The sequence below is a fragment of the Lucilia cuprina genome, chromosome 4 (assembly GCF_022045245.1).
Source record: "Lucilia cuprina isolate Lc7/37 chromosome 4, ASM2204524v1, whole genome shotgun sequence".
NCBI classification, from domain to species: Eukaryota; Metazoa; Arthropoda; class Insecta; order Diptera; family Calliphoridae; genus Lucilia; species Lucilia cuprina.
Window position 1 is genome coordinate 23,149,906 of NC_060952.1, and position 15,218 is coordinate 23,165,123.

A 15,218-nucleotide genomic window follows, 5' to 3' on the forward strand; every position below is an offset into this window, starting at 1 on the left:
TTGGTAAGTGCTTTGCATTTAAATGTTTGAGTGGAATGTTAATATGAAATCATAAAAATTTTTATATTTATTATTTTATTGAAATATTGTTGTTATTTCATTTTAAAAAGTAATAATATAGTAATTTATTAAAACGATACATTCAGTAAAGGACATCATGTAAAGAAGGTTTTAAGGTAATTAAAAATAACTAAATGAAACAAGAATAGTCGATCATGTGATTCCTTATGCGAGTATGTTTAAAAAATTTTAATTATTTTTTTTAATAATTAAGCATATAACATGTTTTTTTTACTTTAATTCCAGAATATTTTTATTTTTTATTAAAAAAGAGATTTAATATAAGAGCGGTAATGGTAAATATGGGCCTATTCTTATAAATTTTGGTAGAGTTTTAAGATATTATGCAGAATTTCATCGTGCGTTTAATGTTTATAAGTGAATTTTAACCTTCAGGTTATTTTCTGAAGGGAAGCTTATATGAGAGCTAGGTCCTATCTTTACGAAAGTAAGTTTTGCCGATATATTCCGAAAGTCATATTCATAAGGTACAGTTGTATGGAGGATAGGCGAAATAATTGACCAATTTTAGGTAGTAGGACCAATATTTTCTTATTTATACCTACTATATTACATAATTCCAAAACAATCTAGAAATGTTTACTATTCTTTCCCCCAGTATATTTGAATGTATGTATTAATAAGTTTTTTTGTGCTGCTTATTTTTAAACATACTTTATACTTTGTTGTGAATTCTAAGACAAGAAGACGAGCAAAAAAAATCTAGATTATATTTCTGTATTTAAAAAAAGTTATTTGGCACTATTATAAGGATCAAAAGTGACCCCTTTTGTAATATTAATATTTATTAATTGAAAAATTTTACTAATTATTATAGTTTAAAAGTCTTCTAATATTTATGTACTGTATTATATTTTTGGCACTTAGCAATTACTAACATAAAGTTGAGCAAAGTTGTTGACAATTTATTTCATGTATCGAAAATTAGACTTGTATTTGCTAACACAGCTTAATGAAATACTCTCATGTATATGTATGTATTAATATAAAGAGATATATGTATTTACATGTATCTGTGTAGAGCATTATTGACATAAGATTGAATGTTTACGAAATAAATACAGACATAAACATTTAAAAATACATACTATATATGTATTTCGCTTTAATTAGTAAGAAATTTGTAGATTTCACTTTTACACGTACATTTATATTTTTCCAGAATATATTGCCAGTATACATATATATTACTATATGTATACATATATGTATAGTTCTTTGTGTTATGCTGTATTTTATGTATGTACTTGTTAATCTCATGGTTTGTTAAATCGCTACAAATATTTCTACCATAACTTGACCTACTTACCTGTCCTTATACTGACTGATTGGTGGTGAATTGAAAACAGCTACATTGGGTTTACCGCTCAACTGTAAAGTTTTACGTGACTTGCCAAGTTGATTTTCAGCAACACACGAATAATTACCAAAATCTTGTGGATGCACTTTTCGTATAATCAAGGTATGACGTGAGCCACGATTTTCCATAATATGACGTTCGGTGGTATCCAATTGCATGGTATCCTTAAACCATATAACCTAAATTTCATCATCAAAATCACATGAGTACAAATTCGTTGGGAAAAAAAGTATAAAACAAAAGGAAAAGAAAACTTATAGTTATGTATATAGGAATGTATATAAATAATTAGAGATTTGACGTATAAATTATATAACAGATGTGCTTTATAAATTTTGTGGTAAACCTATTAAATTATTTCGTATCTTTTTTTTTAACAGTTGCAAATTTAAAGTAGAAGTACATTTTCAGAATTATATAATACCGTAATGACAGACGAATGTTATTCAATGGTATCAAAAAAATTTTAATTAGAACATATCACTAGTTTATGTTATATAATGGAAATAAGTAATTATAAGCATTTTATTATAAGTAATTCAGAATATTGTTGAGTTATTCTTTAAGTATTTAAAAATCATAAATGTCAATTTTAATTTATTCTAGATAATAACAATATCCCATGAAAAACTTACATTTAAAAGTAATGAGTTAAAACTAGTTAAAATATTAATAAAATCTCTTTTCACTACTTCCTTATTAGCATTTAAGTATTTCTACACTTGCTTGCAAATAGGAAGTTAGAGATGTACTTGAGAAGTTGTTGAGTAAGTTGTTTTGTTTTCAATAATAAAAAGAGCTATCGAGAATATGAATTAGAGACATCGGTTTGTTATTCAAATGTTCTACTCACTACACCACAAATTTAATTTTGTTTCTTTTTGTGAAACAAAATTCTTAAATCTCAATTAAATGAAAGAGAGTCATTGTTAGAGTATTTCGAAGTAATTCGGATGGTAAATAATTATCACTGAAAAGTAAGTAGTTATGTAACATCTAAAATATTATAATAACTTTTAGCCAATGAATTCCTTTATGATCGATCGATAATTGTCAATTTCTGCGACATGAGAACGTGTTTTATGTTTAATCTTGGTACTGGACTTTACTTAATAATTATAACTCATTAATTTACCCACAGTTTTGTGTTATGAAATTTAACTTTTTATGGTTTAAAATAAAATCAATGAAATCAGTGAACTTCTGTTATCAATATCTTGAACTTTAATTAAAGTTTTTTTAAGATTTTCTAGAAAGCTTCTACTGTACTTTGCTAATATATTGTGATTCTTTTACTTCTCTTTTAGGGATAGTAGGGTATACAAATACCAATACAAACCTGATTTTGATGAAATTTTTTCGAAAAAAGGAAACAATAAAAATTCAAACATATTACATTTAGAGAATTTGACGTATGATATATCAAGAAAAAAAAAACGAAACAGATAATGAAATTAAGACAACATGTGACACATGTTATAAAATATAAATTTTTTTTACAAATTTAATTCAAGGATGAACGAAACATCAACAATTTATTTGTATAGTCGTTTACGTTGATAGAATAGGACATACAAGGATTAATAATAACAAAAAGAGCAACAGCAGCAGGTGTACATTTATTTTTTTGAACAAAAAAGGAGGAAAACATTAAATAAAATAACGACAAAACAAATAGATACAAATATATGGAAAATAAACAAATAGAGAGAAAAATAAATTTGTGGCAAACGGATTTGCAAACAAAAAAAACACAATGCAATAACAACAAAACAAACGTCACAAAATAAATTTGAAACGCAAATAAAAATAGAACAAATAAAATAGACAATTGAGGCCACAAATGCAGTGGTTGGGCGATTGTGACAAACAAATGTGAAGTCGTGGTTGAGATGTTGGGTGGTATGGATGTCGCAATCGTATACAAGTGAGAACAAAGGTAGAGTGATGTTATTCATATTTAGTTGATTGCCATTTCCAAAAATGATAAAATTCATTTTTTTAGTTTTCAAAGTAAAACAATGTTGTTTTCATCATCATGATTGGCATTGTTATTATTATCATTTGTTGTTGTTGTTGTTATTTTATTAAATATATTTTTAAATTTTTTTGGTTTTCATTGTTGTCCATGTATGTTTTTGTTTTATGCCATATTTTGTCATGTGTATAAACATCAACCATTTTTAGCAACATGAATGGTCATGTGTGCATAAAACAGGAAACAAAGCGGCAAAAGCAAGAGACCGCCATAATCATACAAAACAAAAAAACACATACGTTTATTTTTCAATGTTTGTTTACGTTTTTACGTGACATTTTTCCATCCGAAATGTGTCAAAAAATCCATGTTTTTTTGTTGACGTTTGCAGTTTTTGGTTATTATTATTTTATTTGTTAGTTTTTTTTAAGGAGAAAATAATTTATCACACACATGGAGATAGATAAATTTATTTTAAGATTTTATTTTTGGTTAAAATTTAATTTTTTTTCATATTTACGCAAAAATATTGTTGATGTTTATGTTTTTTTCACGTTTCATTTTTAACATCACAAAAGGCGTGCCGTTATTGTAGTTGTTGGGAATTTATTAACAAAAGGACAAAATAAATATTTTTATTTTATTTTGTATTTCATGTTAGTGAAGCGTATCGTAGCGTATGTGTTGACATGGCATAAAAGCGTTAATATTATTAATATCCATTGTTATTTTATGATTTTTTTGTTTATATATTTGTTATTGAATTTTTTTGTAGTTTAATATTTTTTATAATTTAACGTTTTTAGTTTGTTATTATTGTTGTTGTTTGCATTTGCATGTTGATTGTTTGTTGATTGTACCAGAAGGACACATGAAAAGATAAGAATAGAGATTGAAATGATAGTGTTTGTTAGTAAAATATTATATGTATTGAATTTTATTTAATTTTGTTTTTTTCATTCAGTATATAATAATAAATATTAAAGAAAAACAAAAACATTTATGCAAATCAATTAAATTTTATATAGTTGAAATATTATTAATTTTCAAATTTATTTATTTTTAATAGACAATTTGTTATTCCTATTTTTTAAATTTTAATAAGATTTCTAAAAATTCTAACTTCTTTAAGTAATAATCATTGAAAAATGTTCTTACAAATTTTCCATGATTGGATATATAACAGTCTTAAAAGATGTACTTCTAAGGAATGTTGTTAATGTCGAAATGATGATAGGATTTAACATTAAGAACATTTAAAATGACAATATTACAACTCCCACGGATAATTTTCAATATCTTTTATATGAGCATCAATAGCAATTCATTTAAATAAAATATTTGAATGCATCTATTAGAAATTTACTTCAATGTTCTTAAGTATACTTGTATATTAAATAAAACTAGGAAATATTGACTTGAATTGCTTCTGTAGATTTTTTTATTTTTATTGAAATCATTAATATCAATTAAAAATATAAATGCGGATTTATTACATACTTGTTCAACTTTAAAGGATTTTCATCTGTCTATTGTATATATCTGTGTTTGTAGCAAAGGTTTTCTTATAGTAGGGTAATATTCTTTTTTAATATTGTTGATTAGTAAACTAAAGTGATGCAACTCAAAAAGCCTGATTCAAAAAAAAAATATTAAAATTACATGAAACTTTTTTAATTTTTTGAATTACTTTTACAAAATCAATCAGTGATATAAAAACAGATAAATGTAGCAGTTTTTATTGAACTAATTCAACTAGTATAACCCATCGAGATGAAATTTTCTTCTATTAGTTAGTAATATAGACATAATTTTGCTTCAATGATCTATGGAGCTTTTTCTGATCTAGTACCTAACAATTTACGGAACTTTGTATATATTTGATTTGTATACAAATATATACTCGTGTTGTTTTTTATAGCGATACATCTTTTTGTCAGTGAAATATGTTATTATCGGAAATCGACCTTTTAAGGGGCATAATCAGGAAAAAGTATCGGAGTAATTTACATTTATCTTTTATTAATTAGTTATGTGCATTTCAGTTATTTACAAATTGGGCCTTATGAACTGATATAGATCTACGTTAATAATATGATTTCTGGTTATGTTATATACATATGTGCAAAATTTTGTGGTGATATATGAATCCATTTTTGATAAAATGTATGTAATTTTACACGGAGTCTATTTGGAACATAATTTACCCCTGGATGCTCGAGGAAAACATTAGTTTTTTTGGTAGTCTAAAATTTTTGTGTATAACTATTTACGTTGTGAACCGTTTTTGCTGATTTTCGATAAAAACTGCTCGGGTAAATAGTAGATATTTTGGGTGAATTTTGCAGGCTTCCTTTACTTAGTTTTAACGTGAGCGTGATTAAGGTAGACAGACATACATATCTAAATGGACCCTCTATCAGAACTTGTGGAGGGTATAAAATAGATAAATTATACTATTTATCTTTAATATTTCAATGCTTCTCTAAATAGTGTCTTTTGTTTTTTGTTCATAAAATCGAAAATTTTGGCCGGTAATTTTGGAATCAATAATAAAATTGTTTTTTTTTTTATATTTGATTAGAGCTTTTTTAATTTCAGTTCATGATATGTTTATAATTGAAATTATAAATTTGTTTTCTGACAAAATAATTTGCAGAGTAATAAGTAATTTTTTTTGAAAATAATTATCATTATATGACATGTTAATATTGATAAAGTGTTTGAACTTTGAGTTTGATTGATTTAAAATGTAAATTATAATACCTAAAGTATTTAAATATTTTAATTAACTGATTTGTTATAAAACACAAATATTCTCTTGAATAATTTTATGGAAAATATTATGATAAATTTAAATTAAATTTATAATAATATGGTTTGATGTAAGGATTTGAATATAACAACAAAATAAGTACAGAAGTGCTTATGTACACGTATATACACACACATACATATCTATTTATATTTCTAGTTATTTTTGTATTCATGCAAATACATACGATCTAGAGTATATTTTTAAATTATTATTATTATTTATGTTTTATGCAAGATTGCAAAATATCATTCACTCTTTCATTAAGTTTAGTCATTCAAATAGCTATTCATTAATGTGTATACATTAGGGTGATAGATATCATGAAATCATATTTTTTCGTTTTTTAATTATAAATACATATTTTTCTAAACTTTAGTTCTAAGTATAATCTTTTTTTGGAGTAAACTATAGCGTTTTGCGCTGATCGGGTTTGGATATTAACTATACTCAGAAATTGTATGTACACATTTTTCATTTAATGAAATGCATTAAATGAAAAATGTAAAACCCCCTACTGAATATTATGTTTGTTTCGATACAGTATGTGTTCATATAAGTTATGATTTGTACATTTTATATTTATAAATATACATATGTATATAGATTTGTATGATTATTAGAGTGCTCCCTTAGAGAAATATATTAAAAAAAGTATGCATTTTACTCATATCATGTGGGCAGCATGTTTAAAACTTTTAATTGATAATTTTAAAATTTCCCTAAAATAGTTGTTTCATGGGACACTCTATTTCTTTATATATGCATTTATGTATGAAAGTATATCTAGTCATCCATATCTAAATAATGATATTTGATTTCCAAAGATATTTCTATTTATATTTGATTTTTCCACATCAGACCAAAATACAAATAAATTTTGCACTTTAATTCACAGCTTGAATTAATGAATACATAAATACTTTGCATAAAACACAAATAATTATTAATGATATTCTAAGTACTTATAGTTAAGTAAATAATTATTCGATTTTTATTAAGCCAAAGTGTAAATTTAAATAAAAGTTAATGACTCAATATATAAAAACTTGTTTGTTTTTAATTATTTAACAGTATATTTAGTGGCTCAATTTTTAACGTTGTTAGAATTTTAAAATATTTGATTTTGACTAAAAGGTGATTAAATTATTTTGTTTATATTAGATTTATATTTTGAACCATAATGCTTTGCATTGTAAACTGTATCTTCATAAAGAAATATTGTTTTATTTAGGAAGACACTATCTTGTTACCCTATCTAAACAGAGCCATCCTAATGTGCAAGTAAATATTCACATGTATATAATAAATACATCTTTTTTAATTTAAAATGTTTTTCTTGTTGTAACATTTTTTCTTTCATTTGCTGCATTTATACTGATATGCCTACAAATTTGTATACTCAGATTAAATTCATGAACGTAGGCGGTTTCCGGCAGAATCGTATTTCCGCATGCAATTTGTACATTTGCATTTTTATTTCACTTTATTTTTTATTATTTGTTCATTTATATATTTTTTGTTGCATTTAATTCTGTTTTATTGTGCTAAATGTATACAATTTAACGCCTCTCATTGCAGTTTAACAATCTTTTATGCAATACATTCTATCCCTTTATTTATAAAGAACAAAGTATGTTGGTAGGAAATATAAGTACATTATTCTTAAAATAGGCCAGTTTATTAAATTATGTGTTGATTTATAGTTTTACTGAAATTCGGGAATGGTAAGTTGGAAGCAAGATTAACAGAAGAACACATGTGGAAGAATATATGTGTAAGCGAATAACATGTGGATTTGCTATTCCATTTTAACGAAATTTACCAAACACATTATCTTTGATATCTTGAACGATAATCTGTTCATTTAAATAAAAATTATATCGATTTTAGTAAATTTAAATACACAATTTTTTCAATATGCTTTAATTGAGGAATATTGGGAATATATATATTTTTTGACAAAAAAACTTTTTTTGTGTGATAGGTATAAAAGTACATTTTATTTAACCACTACGTTATAAAAAGCCCCTAGTTTTGCCGCAAAGATTTGTTGCATACGTGCCATTTTTTGCAAAAATAGTGTGTCACGGATGCCTGGGTTCTAGGCAAAAAAACTAATTGTTTTTAACCATATTAAATAGGCTTTGTCCTTGGGTCTAAAGACGAAAAAACAAGTAGTGGTGTAGGGTATAAAAATATCCCAAGTGTTTTTTTAAGTTAGGCGTATACTTGTTTTTGTAATATCAATAATTCATTAACAAGTATACCCCCGGCTGTCACAAATAATAGATCAAAAAACTTCGGTATTTGTGTATATTTTTTGATTGACTTCAATTAAAAAAAATGTTTTAATTTGGACTATATTAAAGTCACTTTTGTGCACTAAATTAAAATTACTTTTAATAGGAAGGAAAAATTACATTAAACTTATTAATTTTATGTTAAAGCCACAGTTTTCTAAACAATGGCATAAAGAAGGATAAGCTATTTTTTAAACAAATATGCGTTTCAGTTTTAGTAAATATACTCGTAATTATTAACCTTATATGTACGTTAAAATATTTTTTTTTCTATTCTGCAAATTACTTTTCAAACACCACCATATAAATAAATTTTGAATAATAAATAGTTTAAATTCTTTTGATATATTTTTTTTCTATATATTCATTACTATCATGTTACGTGAACTTATATGTTTAATCCGCTTTTAATTAGTGTTGAAACTGTTTTATACCAACGAAATGAAACAAAGCTAGTAAGAGTGTTATATTTGGATATGTCGAATCTATATACCCATCATCACAATATATTCCGTAAAAGAAGCATTCCTATATAAACGTTAAGTTTTTATTTGGAAAAGGGCTTAATCAACAAACAAATCTTTCGAATTAACAAAATATTCATATATAAAAAAATATAGTTATTTCTGTCCAGTTTTTAAACCTTAAAAATTGGAACTGTTCTAATACCAAACAACCTTTCCTATATGGTATATTTGTATAAAAATTTAACCTTGTCGTTCGGTCTCTGTCGAGCTTTCAACACTTTGCACTTTTGTAGGTCTATGACCAATATTTCCATGTGTTTCGATCGGAACAACAAAAGCAATATACCCCCAACATTTCTTCTGTTTGTTACAGCTTCTGCATTAAAAACAAATAATAGTAAAGAGTTTATAGAGGATTTAAAAAGGAAGAAAATTCATGTTGGTATTTAAATTCAATTCAAAAGCTTTTTGTAGTAAAAAGAAGATTTTTGTCAAGAGATAAAACTCATTAGTTTCTTCACATGTATTATGCTGAATATAACCCAGAAACCTATTTTTTCTATTGGCTGTAGAAGAACAAGAAACACATAATACCTTTTGCACTATAATGTTGTAATGTAATATGGTATTTTAAGCAAAAACGCGTTTACCACACTAACTACAATTTGAACCGAAAACCTATAATTATATTTGTATTAAATTCTTTATGTTATAACGCATTTAAAACCAAAATTTAATTTACATATTCTGCACTGTTATTCACATAACTAACAAACTACAAAATTTAATTAATTATTTTTTGCTCTTTTAAAAAAAATTGCTAAACCACTAATAACTTCCATTATTTTACTGCATTAATGTTCGCATACATACATAATTACATTTATTGCCTGTCATACAAATGTCATAATATCTTCAGTATATTGTTTGAAAAAGAAAATAATAAATAAATAAATAGTAGTGTGATAACAGGCAATCCCTGCAATAATTAATGATATACAATTTAATTTAAAATATTTGTAATTGAATTTTATATGTTTATGTTTTACTTGCAAAAATAAATATCAAATATATTTTCAATAAATCTACATACATAATTTTTAAAAATAAAATTACATGTTAGTTTTATAGATTTGTCATAATTAGTAAATTGAATATACATACATATGTATGTACATACATTTTTTTGCATATTTAATATTGCATTTAAATGTTGCATCCATTGAATATTTTTCCAGTTAAAACGGATGAATATGAAACGAATGCTTAATTTATTATATTTAAAAAATACTGTGCATAATACATAAAGTCAAAATAAGTTGTATGTACATATTATCTAAGTTTTTTTTAATATATGCATATTATCTTGGGCTTATAACGTTTTGTAAAGTGCGAATAGATTTTCTCACTAGTATTTGGTATGATTGAATATATAAAGTTTATGTATTAAAGCTTTATGATCAAAAAGTTTACCAAATTTTCCGTGTGAACACAAAATGCCTAAAATCTTGAGCACCTAGAAATCTAAAATGATTCTTACGCTTTTTTATCAGACATGTTTTTACAAACTTTTAGGTTTTTTTTTTGTTTTTAAATGTGGATGCAAGAGAAAAAGTTATTTATTTTCCTATATTGTTTGATATTTAGGGGATTAGATGTCAAAGTAACCCAAATTTTTTTCTAATTGGATCGTGTTTGAGAATTTTTTTAAACAAATCAGTCAATAACTATTTTAACGAATATAAGGAATATAAATGGCCACCTATATTGCTAGACTATTTAAGCAGTTACTTTTACCAACCACATTCAACTGTTTTGATTATACCATCAATAATTGAAATTAATTAAAGAGAGTTTGTATTGATAAGACATAATAAAAAACTTATTTATTGTTGTAACCATAGTATTTTGTTATTTTAATTTTTTTTTTTGGATCAAAATAGTGAGCTTATAGCTTGGCGAATATTAAACAAAAAAAATGCAAATATCGATTCCAACCATTTCATATCTGTTCCTTTTTTATCCTACTCATAATTATGTAAATTTTATTACTTTAATAATAACAATAAGAAGTCGTAAAAAATACATGAAGTGAAACCTACCTCTGGTTGAGTTTCGCCATGAACTATGCACACAAGCATGGCCTCATGACCCTCTCCGGAAAATACCACAGGACGTTCCACTGTGATTTCAGGAGGATCTGCCATAAAAAATATAGAAAGACAAAAACATAAAAATTAAATGTTAAAACAACAGGACAACAAAGAAATATATAAGAACTAAACAAACTAATAAAAATTTATATTTTACTAAACAAAATAATATTTTTATAGAGGGGTAGTCAAAGAATATTATTTTTATATGAATACTTTTATAAAATTGCAGAAAAATATAATAAAATAAGAAAAAAAAAACTTTAACAACTATTAACATATACTTACATAAAACATGTAAAACCACTTGACTAGAGGCGGGTTGGCCAACACCATTATTGGCGGTACATATATAAACGCCGCCCTTATGACGATCCACATTTTCAATTGACAGAATATGAGAATGAAGTTTCTCCTCGCCTTTTTGTTTTTGCACAAAGAAAGAAAATAGAAATAAAACCAAGAACAAAAAAAAATTAGCATAAAGAAAATATTTAGTTTAAAAAATTGTATATAAAAATGACCCTTAAGTTTTACATTGTCCTTCAATTCAATTTAAAACAAAAAAGGTACCGAGAAAAAATATACTTGTTTCTTTTTAGTTGTAAATGTATGTATGTGCAATAAAGATATACTATTTATACAGGAAATATCTTACCATTGGGCAAAATATTATTTTTACGACTCCATGTAACATTTGGCGTTGGATTACCAGAGGCTGAACACTCAATACGTACTGATGAACCTTTTTTAACTTGCAAATGACCGCTGGTACTAATATGATGAATCCTTGGTGGCACTGTTGTAAAATAAGAAAAATAAAGAAAAAATCAGAAAGAAAAATAAAAGAAGGAAGGAATAAATTAGATTTGTTGAAAATTAGGGAAATATTTAAAATAAACAAAATTGTTCTAATAGTTAGTTAGGGGAATATTGCAGGAATCTATAATTCGCAATAAAAGAAGAAAATTTAAACATTTTATATGTGTATGTAGATATTTAAGATGTTTAGCCTTCAGAAATGTGCATGTGAATTTTAGCAGCTGAAATCTTTAACTTAATTTTCATGAATACACACAATATTTACGTATATACATATGTAAATATGTACATAAGGGTGTCCCCTGTAAAATTGTGGTTAATGTTTCCATATAAATTTCCAACAGTTGATGCCGTTATTAAACAGTAATGAGCTAAATAAGAAATATATTTTTTGGCTACATACAAAAGAAACATATTCTTTAAATTGACGTGTTCCTTATTTGTAGCACGAAGTGAATTTAATAAACTTTAAGCTACAAATATTACCCTTAAAAGCCAAAAAATTATTTCCACTTATAAGTACAAGGTCATATAATTGATATCAATATGCTTTTCCTCGTGTGTTGCACACTATGTATTTAATAAACAGTTTTCGACTTTTTTAATCAATAAATATTAGTTTTAATCGATTTTATTTAACTTTATTATACACATAACATTTGTTAAGAAATTACCTTAATTTGTTGTCAAATTAAAAATCAAAACTAAGTGATTGAAAGTCAAAATCAAATGTTTATATTCGTATGGATTGCGTGTAATGTATATATGTATAATTGTAGGACTAGTTGTAATACGTAGACAATTCCCAAAGCTTCCAAATGGTTATTGAAGTTTTAAAAATATAGAAATTTGATTTCAGTGTATAAAAAAATATTTGAACTATGTTTTTTTTATATTTTTATAAAGGTGGTTTTAGAAACATGTGTCTTATCACCAGGGAAACCAAAATATGCAAATGCATGTTTTTTGTGGTGCGTCGTATGAACTCATGGATAAGATATTTACACGTTTCAGACCAATTTGAGAATTTTGGCATCGATTTGTTAGAGCATATTTTTGCATATTTTACCCATAAGAGCATAAATTTGCATGATTTAACTTTTTAGCATATTTAAGGCATATTTTCGAGTTTTTAGAGCATATTTTACTCTTTTAGTGCATATTTTGATGTTTTCGCTTTTTTTTTTCGTTTTTATATATTTTTAATATTTTTTCAAAACTCTTTTAAAAAAAATAATTCTATTTTTTTAATTTTTTAGCCTATTTTATAATTTTGAAAAAAAATTTCGTTATGTTATAGTTTTTTATTCAAAAAAGCATTATATTTTAAATCGGACATAAAACCGATTACTTTTGATTTCATGAGATCAATCCATTTTTATAGTTTAAAAAACTAATTATTGGAATTTATGACAACACCGATTAAAATGTCAGTTTTAAAGCTATGAATACAATTGGAAGAAATGTGTCAAACTTTGTCGTTTGAAATATGTTTTTTGGGGACCAAATGGTTTCATGTTATTTATTGGTTATCTGAACGTAAAACGGAATTATATTATACTAGTTCTTCAAACTATGAGATGAAACATTTATAAAAAATGTTGTAGGATATAGAATATGACATTAAACATTTATTATTTCATTACAATTTCAGTCTTTTTGAGCTTTTCAATGTTAAAAAATAATAAAAAAAAATTATTTTTGGAGCATATATTTTAAGTTTTAGGAGCATATTTTGAGTTTTTTACGGCATATTTAAAGCGTTTAAAACACTTTTTTTAGAGCATGTTTTAGGTTTCCCTGCTTATCACAATTCTCGAATAAACTCTTTAATTGCGTGATTCGATATTTCTTGGGTAATATGTAAAACTACATTTTTAGGAAATGAGCTTGTAAATATGTTATAAAATTCTTATACGTAATTGATTGATATATGAAATTGAAAGGCACAAAAGCAAAATAATTATTTGTTCGCAGTTTTTTCTGATGTTTTTTTTTTGAAAAATATTCTTAAATATTCCGCATGTTTCAGTTAATTACGGGGAAAATAATCTTAAAATTTGTGTAAAGTTTGTAAAAGCATTTTAAAAAAGCGTTTTTTAATTTTATTCTATTTAGTTCATTAAAATGTAACGTACCCTAAAGTACATATGGAGGATTTCATGTCAAGTGACTCAACTTTTGAAACCGTTATCCTCCAATCGAGAAGACACCGGTTGCAAGAGTAGATTTATCCATCGTACACATAGTTTTGCATGAAGTACTTAAAAAAATAACAAATTACGTATAAGTGATATTTAAGTAAAAGATTTCGTCATATTACGTATACGTAATTTTACCTTCAAGCATAATTCTGTAAAAACTTGTTAAATAAACGTTGTTACTAATTTCGTTTATGAAATAATAATTAAAACATTAAGCATTAAGTCATATGCAAAAAGTGAACAAAACAGCCATATTTATACAATATTAGTCAATTGAAAAAAAGTATTCAGTGACCACAAATTCACCATATGGATGCGTGACTTAATGCGTTGCGGTTAATATTGGTTAACCACTTGTGGTATAATCAAATGTTTATGTATAAAATATATTTATTGTTTTGTTTAAAGTAAATAATAATATATTTAATAACAAAATTTACATTTTTATAAATATAACGATACATATTATATAAAGTTGGTTATATTCTTATATAAAAAAGGTGTCGTAAATTTAAGAATAATTTTGTAGGTCATAACGAAACGTTTTTTTTCGGAATATATTCCCACGATTTCCTTATATGTTATAATAGCAAGTAATACATTGATGTTAATATGAATATTAAAACGTGTTGAATTCATTAATTAAAAAGCTGTACCGTGTACATATTTAAGAAAACTGAAATAATTTAAAATTGCGTATAAATGATATTTAATTTAGATATTACTTAATCAAATGTAACGTAATTTCATCTTTTAAGTATTTACATGCAAAATCTATTAAGATGTATATATTTTAATTACAAAAATTCCACAAATAATTATAAATTAAAAATTTATTATAATCATGACTAAAATGACCTCTGATAATATTTGTTAACATTGTGACATTATTATCCAATGAGACATAAATACGATATCACAAAATATCTCCAAAATACTAATTTATATTAATGCTTAATAAATATTTATTTGCTAATATTTAGCAACACTTATAAGTGTACGGAAAATATGTTGAGACAATTAAATATGCTAATG

The 15,218-nt window shown here is 24.9% G+C and overlaps 1 protein-coding gene across 5 annotated transcripts in view; it reads right to left on the reverse strand.

Annotated features, from left to right (window-relative positions):
* Nucleotides 1-15,218, reverse strand: part of LOC111675782 — a 391,828-nt gene that overhangs the window by 21,245 nt on the left and 355,365 nt on the right. For all 5 annotated transcript variants that reach the window (XM_046950025.1, XM_046950024.1, XM_046950028.1 and 2 more), the window contains 4 exons: nt 11,816-11,956; nt 11,446-11,577; nt 11,107-11,204; nt 1,391-1,620 (listed from right to left, as the gene is read on the reverse strand). In XM_046950025.1, coding sequence (XP_046805981.1) covers nt 1,391-1,620; nt 11,107-11,204; nt 11,446-11,577; nt 11,816-11,956 — 601 coding nt within the window. The remainder of the gene's footprint in view (nt 1-1,390; nt 1,621-11,106; nt 11,205-11,445; nt 11,578-11,815; nt 11,957-15,218) is intronic.